This window comes from Peromyscus maniculatus, chromosome 8, assembly GCF_049852395.1.
Source record: "Peromyscus maniculatus bairdii isolate BWxNUB_F1_BW_parent chromosome 8, HU_Pman_BW_mat_3.1, whole genome shotgun sequence".
Lineage (NCBI taxonomy): Eukaryota > Metazoa > Chordata > Mammalia > Rodentia > Cricetidae > Peromyscus > Peromyscus maniculatus.
Genome location: NC_134859.1, coordinates 108338201 through 108347322, shown reverse-complemented (window position 1 = coordinate 108347322; position 9122 = coordinate 108338201). Strand labels below are relative to the sequence as shown.

General features: G+C 51.4%; 1 protein-coding gene across 1 annotated transcript; it reads left to right on the top strand.

The window, feature by feature from the left end:
• The first annotated feature begins 25 nt into the window (after nt 1–25).
• Actg1 (actin gamma 1) lies at nt 26–2924 on the top strand. The gene is made up of 6 exons (XM_076543912.1): nt 26–202; nt 528–656; nt 744–983; nt 1265–1703; nt 1807–1988; nt 2086–2924. The coding sequence occupies exons 2-6, from the start codon at nt 534–536 to the stop codon at nt 2227–2229; spliced, it is 1128 nt and encodes a 375-aa protein (XP_076400027.1). The 5' UTR covers nt 26–202; nt 528–533; the 3' UTR covers nt 2230–2924.
• Nucleotides 2925–9122: the final 6198 nt, after the last annotated feature.

Sequence of the window (9122 nt, the reverse complement as noted above, 5' to 3'; positions counted from 1 at the left end):
CCCTGGCGGGCGGGCCAATAGGCGCCCGGCTTTTGGAAAGATCGCCATATATGGACATGTTCTGGGGCCGCGCGCGCCTCCGCCCGCGCGCGCGGCCCGCTCCCGCTTAAATACCGGCGGGGGAGGCCGCGGTCGGTCTCACACTCCGCCGCCGATTTGCGCTGCGTGTCTTTTCGCTGCTCCGCCGCCCCGTCCTTCGCCGGTAAGCGGCCCGCTCCCCTCGCCCTCCGCCCTGCCTCGGACTCCTTCTGGGGCTCGCTTCCTCCCGGGCCGCCCTGCCGCACCTCCGCGGAGCCCAGGGCGCCAGGCGGGTGGACCGAGGGCTGCATCCCCGGCTCCGGATCCCGCTGGGGGCAGGGCGGGGCCCGACGCAGTGCGCAGCCCCTCGGCGCCGCGGCGGAACGGGGGCCGCCGGTTGCCGACGGTTACGCGGGCCCCGGAGGCCGCCCTGGGAGCGGGGTGGGGTGGGAGCTGCGCTCCTCCGGGTCGGGTGAGGGCCGCGCTGATTCCGTGGCGTCCCCGCACAGATCGCAATGGAAGAAGAAATCGCCGCACTCGTCATTGACAATGGCTCCGGCATGTGCAAAGCTGGCTTTGCTGGCGACGACGCCCCCAGGGCCGTGTTCCCTTCGATCGTCGGGCGCCCCCGACACCAGGTTAGTGGAGAGTGGACTCCCCCGGGTCCTCCCTAGGCCCCAGGTGCGCGGTGGGTGGGGCAAGCCTGACCGGCGCTTTTCTCGCAGGGCGTCATGGTGGGCATGGGCCAGAAGGACTCGTATGTGGGTGACGAGGCCCAGAGCAAGAGAGGTATCCTGACCCTGAAGTATCCTATCGAGCACGGCATTGTCACCAATTGGGATGACATGGAGAAGATCTGGCATCACACTTTCTACAATGAGCTGCGTGTGGCCCCTGAGGAGCACCCGGTGCTTCTGACCGAGGCCCCCCTGAACCCCAAAGCTAACAGAGAGAAGATGACGCAGGTATGCTTAAGTCCGGGCCTCTGCTGTCCTTGAGTCTGACGAGTCATTTTCTGTTCGGCTTCATTTCCTGATATTCAAGTGTTTCTTTGGTGTTTCCAGGGTTCTGTTCCTCCTCTCCTGGCATTTCCTCCCTGAAGCCTCCAGGTTTCTGTTTGCGTTTCTGCTTGCGTTCTGTTCCTTTTTCCTTCACACATCACATTTGTGGCATGCAGCATGTAGAGTGTGGGTGTGGGGGCTCCGGGTCCGTGTCACTCACTGAGGTGGTCTTTGTCCCTCCGCAGATCATGTTTGAGACCTTCAACACCCCAGCCATGTACGTGGCCATTCAGGCGGTGCTGTCCCTGTATGCGTCTGGGCGCACCACTGGCATCGTCATGGACTCTGGTGACGGGGTCACACACACTGTGCCCATCTACGAGGGCTACGCCCTGCCCCACGCCATCTTGCGTCTGGACCTGGCTGGCCGGGACCTGACAGACTACCTCATGAAGATCCTGACTGAGAGGGGCTACAGCTTCACCACCACGGCCGAGCGAGAAATTGTGCGTGACATTAAGGAGAAGCTGTGCTACGTTGCCCTGGATTTTGAACAAGAAATGGCTACTGCTGCATCGTCCTCTTCCTTGGAGAAGAGCTATGAGCTGCCTGATGGGCAGGTGATCACCATCGGCAATGAGCGCTTCCGGTGTCCAGAGGCGCTCTTCCAGCCTTCCTTCCTGGGTAGGTGTCCTGAACATGGTGCATGCAGGAGCCCAGGGCTCTTGTATTCTTGGAAGGGACAGACCACATGGAAGGTAGTGGCTAATCGAGCTCTGTCCCCTAGGCATGGAGTCCTGTGGCATCCACGAGACCACCTTCAACTCTATCATGAAGTGTGATGTGGACATCCGCAAGGACCTGTATGCCAACACAGTGCTGTCTGGTGGAACCACCATGTATCCAGGCATTGCTGACAGGATGCAGAAGGAGATCACGGCCCTAGCACCCAGCACAATGAAGATTAAGGTAAGCGCCTGCCACTCGGCCTGAGCAGGCCTAGCACCTGTGGGTGGGAGTTGGAACTCCGAGAGACAGGTCCTTAATCCTTGTGTTTCCTCTGCAGATCATTGCTCCCCCTGAGCGCAAGTACTCAGTCTGGATTGGCGGCTCCATTCTGGCCTCACTGTCCACCTTCCAGCAGATGTGGATCAGCAAGCAGGAGTATGACGAGTCGGGCCCCTCCATCGTCCACCGCAAATGCTTCTAGATGGACTGAGCAGGTGCCAGGCATCTGCTGCATGAGCTAATTCTGAAGTATCAATTTGCCCTGGCAAATGTACACACCTCATGCTAGCCTCATGAAACTGGAATAAGCCTTTGAAAAGAAATTTGTCCTTGAAGCTTGTATCCAATATCAGCACTGGATCGTAGAACTTGTTGCTGATTTTTGACCTTGTATATTCAAGTTAACTGTTCCCTTGGTATATGTTTAATACCCTGTGCATATCTTGATTTAGTCCTTAGTCATGTGGCTCGGTCACTTGGTGGCTGGGGAGAGCACAGCTGTGGAGAACCCCAGCCTGGTGGATCTGTGAATCACCATGCAGTGATCTGTGCAGGGTATTAAAACCAACAGCTGACTTCCAGGATTTCTCGAGGCTGGCAAGGGTTCCTGAACCAGTTACCACTTCCGTCTTGCCGGTCTAACGGTGGGAAAGTCCGAGCCTTAGGACCGGTTTCCGTTCTGGTGTTTCCCTCCTGACCGCCGTGGGTTGTTACTTGCCTTGAGTTGGGAAAGTTTGCATTGACACCTGTAAATGTATTCATCCTTTTAATTTATGTAAGGTTTTTTGTACTCAATTCTTTTAAGAAATGACAAATTTTGGTTTTCTACTGTTCAGTGAGAACATTAGGCCCCAGCAACACGTCATTGTGTAAAGGAAAATAAAAGTGCTGCAGTAACCGACCTTTGTCCTGTTGGGAAAGGGCCGTGGGGCGGGGCTGGGTGGAGCACTGGGAGGCCCGTGGTCAGCTTCCAGAAGCTGGGGAGCAGATTGGGAGTGAAATGAGCCTGGTTGCTCAGCACTGGAAGGCCTTCCCATCAAAAATATACTCTGGGACTGGTAATTAGTTACCAGGGTTTTGTGTCTGTTCTCCACAACTTAAAGCCGGCATGTTCTATCAGATCCTGCCCCTTGGATCCATCCATCGCTGCTTCAGGCCACATTGTCCACAAAGGGTCAGGAAATGGGCCGGATGTCAGGCTTATGTGGTCCACAGGATGAGAAATGAATGTCAGTGGAAGGCCTGCTTACTAGGACAGCCGTGGGAGTGCCGGAGGGGAAGAGCAGGCAGAACCAGCCCTTGTCCATTGTGGGCAGGTCCTTGGTTAACCACATGTCTAGGAGTCTCACAGTGTCCTCCCCAGAAGAGGAAAAGTGCTCTGATAATACAGTAGCACTAACCCTAACAGCTGAAAAGAAAGAACCCAGATGCCTTGAGTGAAGGTTTTGAAGAGGCCAGGCAGTAGAACAGTCCTCAAGGCGTGGCGCTCTGGCAGGTGCTGCTGCAGTGCAGGTGGACCTTGAAAGGCTGGTTAGCATGTGTGGGGTGAGAGCAATGGAGAGACTCCTTAATGTGAACAGTTTGGGGTGAGGAGGTTCTGGAATTAGGGCTGGTGGAGTGCTTGCCAGCACGCACAAGGCTCTGTTGAATCTTCTGGAACTATATACATTGAGTGTGGGCACAGGTCCCTGTTATCTCAGCACTCGAAGCGAGAGGATCAGGAGTTCAGAAGTATTGCATGCACAGTGAGTTCAGCCAGGCCTACCTGAGACCCTGTATCAGAACAGGCTATAGGGGTTGCGGGGAACTGGAAAGATGGCTCAGCAGTTAGGAGCAGGTAGTGAGCGCTCTTGCAGAGGACCTGGGTTCTGGGTTCAGTTCCTAGTATCTTCGTGGTGACCCACAACTGTTAACTAGTTACAGAGGAGCCAATGCCCCTTTCTAGCCTCTGGGCTCCTGCAAGATCTGGTGCACATAAACACACAGGCAAACACACATCAACGAAATAATTAAAAACAAAATGTAAAGGGCTGGGTGTGGCTGCACTCAGGAGGCAGACAGATCTCTGAGTTTGAGGCCTGGTCTACAAGTGAGTTCCAGGCCAGCTAGGCTTACATAGTAAGATCTTGTCTAAAAAACTAAAATGGGTGGATGGATGGATGGATAGATAGTAGAACAATGCTGCAATGCTGGATGGATTGGAACCTCTAAAGTGGAATCTACATCCAAAAATTCAGAAAATCCAATCCATCCGGTCCTTTTTAGGCCTGGAGCCCCTGCCCCCACCCACAGCCAGCCTCTGGTTTCTGATGTGTAGGTCTTCCTCGCCAGCTCCAGACTAGCCCAAAGCCTTGTGTTGGTCCTCAACCTACTCTGTGTGAGCCAAAGCCAGCCTGTATTCTGGGGTTCATAGAGATCCAGGCCTGGGGTCACCCTCACACCTGGCACAAAGCCAGCCCTGCCTGGAATGTGTATTTGTAAGATGACAGGAGATGGTCACATCAAGGCATTTTTTATTTTACTTAGTTTTATTTTGCAAGAGCAATCTACTAGCTCTGGGGATATGATCACGTGTTCTTTAAAGAGGTAGAGAGCAGGCCCAGACTTGGGATAGGGTGTCTCTGGCCTCTAACCCTTCACCATTGTCAATATATCTTGTCCTCTTTTTTGTTGTTGTTTTTGTTTTTCTGAGACAGTTTCTCTGTGTAGTTTTGGTGCCTGTCCTGGACCTCACTCTGTAGACCAGGTCTTGATCTGGTCTTGAACTCACAGAGATCCTCCTGGCTCTGCCTCCCGAGTGCTGGGATTAAAAGCATGCGCCACCACTGCCTGGCTGACAATAAATATTTTTTAAAGAAGTGTAGCACATGCCAGTGGCTTCCCTAGAGATGGGTGGCATACCATCGTGGGGAGTGGATGAAGTCTAGAGTGAACGTGTTTTTGACATGGGAACAGCCATTTATCAAGGATTTCAGTGCCTCAGACTCAAGGAAATGCCAAAACCTTCTCCAGGTAGGTTTCAGAGAAATGGCAAAGCCTCCCCAGGTTCAAGTATAGACGTTATGAATGATTAACCTGTGCATGCAGAAATGATCAACCACAGCTTCCTCCTCCCAGGTGACAGAAACCCTAGACCTCCCACCAAGATTAGCTAACCCACCTCCTCCTTGTTCAGCTGTGTTCAGTAAACTTGCCTAAAATAAACCCATTTCCAGGTTACAGCTGGATGTGGCTCTACCAGAATGCACGGCCCACCTGATCTCATTACCCGAGTCAGGTTAACTCTGAAGCCATGCAGCCCTGGGCACACCAGCTGTGTAGCTCACATCCTGCATAAGCAGAGCATTTCCATCTCATCACTCCATTCCTGGGCTCCTGGAACACTCGGGTCTCCCGGGTCTCAAATAACTCAGGCTGGCCTCAGAACTAGGGATGACCTTGACCTTCCTGCCTCAGCCATCCAAGTGCAGCTTCATAAGCATGTACTACAATGCTCAGCTAAGATGTGTATATGGTGTGTGTGTTTGTGTGTGTGTGTGAGAGAGAGAGAGACAGACAGACAGAGACAGAGAGAGGGGCAGAGAGAGGGAGGGAGGGAGAGAGAGAGAGAGAGAGAGAGAGAGAGAGAGAGAGAGAGAGAGAGAGAGAGAGAGAGAGAGAGAGAAATTCAGGTATCCCAGAGGCTGGCTTCAAACTGACTGTGTAGCCAAGGATAACCTTGAACTCCTGACCCTCCTGCCTACATCTCATGAGTGGGCCACCAAGCCTGATTTATATGGTGCTGGGGTTTGAATTTCACATTTTTGTGCATGTGAAACAACCCTACCAACTGAATTGCATCCTCAGTAGAGAGTGTGTGTGTGTGCCCATGTGTGTGCATGTGTGTATGTGTCTGTCTGTCTGTGTGCTTTTCTGTGCATGCCTCTGTGTGTGTGTCTGTGCCCGTGTGTGTCCATTGTGTCCATGTGTGTGTCTGTGCCTGTGTGTGTCCATTGTGTCCATGTGGGTGTCTGTGCCTGTGTGTCCGTGTGTGTGTACGCGTGCGCGCGTGTGCACGTGCCTGTGTGTATGTGTGTGCTTGTCTGTGTATCCCTGTGTGTGTCCATGTATGTGTGTGCCTGTGTGTGTGTGTGCGTGTGTGTGTGTGTGTGTGTGTGTGTGTGTGTGTGTGTGTGTGTGTGAGAGAGAGAGAGAGAGAGAGAGAGAGAGAGAGAGAGAGGAGAGAGAGAGTGCACACATGCATGGCATGCTATTGTAACCCCGTCTGACAGGATCTTTGTTGTTGGCTACTGCATATACTTCTGGGGATCCTCCTGTTTCTGCCTGCAGAGCCCTTATAGACACACCGCTGTGTGTGGCTGTGTGTGGGTTCTGGGAATTCAAACTCAGGTCTTCAAGTTTGTGCAGTAAGTACTTTATCCACTGCGCCACTCGCCTAGCCAAGGCTTTAAAATGATTTATTATCAGTATGTGTGTGCTTGCTTGAGTTTGTGTGCACTACAGGAATGCAGGAGCCTATGTAGGACACGAGAGGGCATCGGGTGCCCCAGACCTGGAGTGAGGGCTTTAAAATTGTGGCAAATATCCATAACAAAATCTATCCTTTTAATCTTTTTCTCCTCACCAGTATTAGGTAGTGAACCCACGACCTTGAGTATGCTAGGAAGTGCTATCCACTGACCTATAGATTCTGTCTTCTTTGGTTTTGATTTTGAGAAAGTTTAGCCTAGGCTGGCCTTGACTTGAAATATTTCTGCCTTAGCCTCCTGAGTAGCCAGAATTACAGCTCTGACTCATGAGCCCAGGCTCTCCTTGGTGCTCCTGGTCTCTCTCTCTCTCTCAACCATTTTTAAGTATACATCTAAAAGGTGGGTGTGGTGGTTCACGCCTATAATACCAGTGCTGTGGAAGCTGAGACAAGAGAATTGCTTTGAGTTCAAGGCTAAAGAGCAAAACCCTGTCTCAAAACAAACACCAGGCTGGAGAGATGATGGCTCATTGGTTAAGAGCATTGGCTGCTCTTGCAGGGGCCTGGGTCCAGTCTCAGAACCCACATTACCACTCACAGTCTTCTGTAACTTCAGTTCCAGGTGACCTGATAGCTACCGAGGGCACATGGAACATGTTGTGTTCACACATACATGCATACATGCAAACACTCATACACACAAAATGAAAATAAATAAGTCCCTTTTTTTCCTTTTTTTCTTTCTTTCTTTTTTTTTTTTTTTTTTTTTTTTTTGAGACATAGTCTCTCTACATAGCCCTGGCTGTCCTGGAACTCTCTAGAGTAGACCAAGGTGGCCTCAAACTCAGAAATTCACCTGCCTGAGCCTCCCGAGTATAAAGATTAAAGGCATTAGCCACCATGCCCAGCTCCATAATAAATAAATCTTTTTTTTTTTTTTTTGAGACAGGGTTTCCCTGTGTAGTTTTGGTGCCTGTCCTGTACCTCACTCTGTAGACGAGGCTGGCCTCGAACTCACAGAGATCTGCCTGCCTCTGCCTCCCGAGTGCTGGGATTAAAGGCATGTGCCACCATTGCCCGGCAAAATAAATCTTAAAACATCCAAATAACAAAAAGGTATACAGTTATGTTAGGGCACTGCTTGCACTCATTTCTTCATTGTTAAATTTTTGAAAAATTTATGTGGGCTGGAGAGATGGCTCAGATTTTAAGAGCACTTACTTCATCTTGCAGAGTTCATTTCCCAGCACCCACATGGCAGCTCATAACTGTCTGTAACTCAGTTCCAGGGGACCTGGTACCCTTCTGACTTCCGAGGCTCCTGTACCCCTGTGTGGTGCACATACAACACTCAGGCACATACACACACAATTAAATAAATACGTAGTTTTAAAATTATGTGTATGTGTGTTATGCCACATGTGTGCAGGTATCCACAGAGGCCAGAAGAGGGCACCAAATCCCCTGGACTTACACCACATAGGTGCTGGGAATCGAACCCAGATCCTCTCTGCAAGAGCAGCAAGTGCTCCTAACCACTCAGCCATTTCTCCAGCCCCCTTCAGAATCTTTTCATCTTCCAGAGCCAATATTCTTTTATTATTATTATTATTTTAGATGTATTTATTTTATGAGTATTTTGCGTGCTTGCTGGAGTTATAGATGGTTGTGAATCATCATGCGGTGCTTGGAATTGAACCTGGGTCCTCTGCAAGAACAACAAGTGCTCTTAACCACTGAGCCAACTCTCCATCCCTAGAGCTGATACTCTATTCTTATTAAAACACAAAGATCTTCCACTATGTTTAGGGCCCATTACTCCGTGGATGGGCACCCCCTCCTAGCTGCCATGCTGATGTGGATGGGCCCAAGGCCCCACGCTCAGTTAGCTCTCTTGCATCCCATGACTCCAGAAGTGGCCACCCTGAAATTGTGCTGCAAACCATGACAGATGGGTTGTCTCCAGGCCTCTCCGGAAATACCTGACACTGCTCTATAGAAACCAGAAACCCAGCCCAGGAAACACCTCAGAACTCAGGCAGCAGAACCAACCCAAAGAGAGGTCAGAGCTATCTATGTCCCATAGAGTCTGAGTGGCATGGAGGATCCTGGGACTTACAGGACGGGGAAGGGCAGGCAGTTCAGGATTCCCTGGTGCTTGCGTGCCGTGGTTCAGACAAGTATCCCCCAAAGGCCTTGAGTGTGCTGGCTGCTGGACCCTCCCAGCTGACAGAAGCTTAGAGTGCCTGTGTGTGTATTTATTCCCTCTTGTGTGTCTGCACACATACCAATGTTTCTCTGTGTGTAGCCTGCAGCACGTGCTGACGCTGAACACCAGTTCCCACTGAGGGCATTCTCAAGCAAGACCTCGCTGCCCTCTCGTCATGCCATTCCCTGGCTCTGCCTGGGGTTCTGAGTGCAGGTAGAGTGGGCACAGTGGCCAGCCATGAAGATGATTTCACTGGCTAGAGTCAAGAGTCTCTCCAGCTTCCTTGGCCTTTGTTCTTACACTTTGCACTCATTTTGAGCTTCTGAGGTCAGTTCCCCTTTCAGTGAGGTCAACCTTCCCCTTCAGCAAGGCTATGCAGCACATTTCTTGATGCAGAGTCCTGTCGCTGTCTGAATTC

Excerpts from the sequence above, each read along its gene's own strand:
- Actg1 (XM_076543912.1), top strand. The coding sequence starts at position 534 with ATGGAAGAAGAAATCGCCGCACTCGTCATTGACAATGGCTCCGGCATG. Across the intron at positions 657-743 it reads TCGGGCGCCCCCGACACCAG|GGCGTCATGGTGGGCATGGG; the intron begins GTTAGTGGAGAG and ends CTTTTCTCGCAG. Across the intron at positions 1,704-1,806 it reads CTTCCAGCCTTCCTTCCTGG|GCATGGAGTCCTGTGGCATC; the intron begins GTAGGTGTCCTG and ends TCTGTCCCCTAG.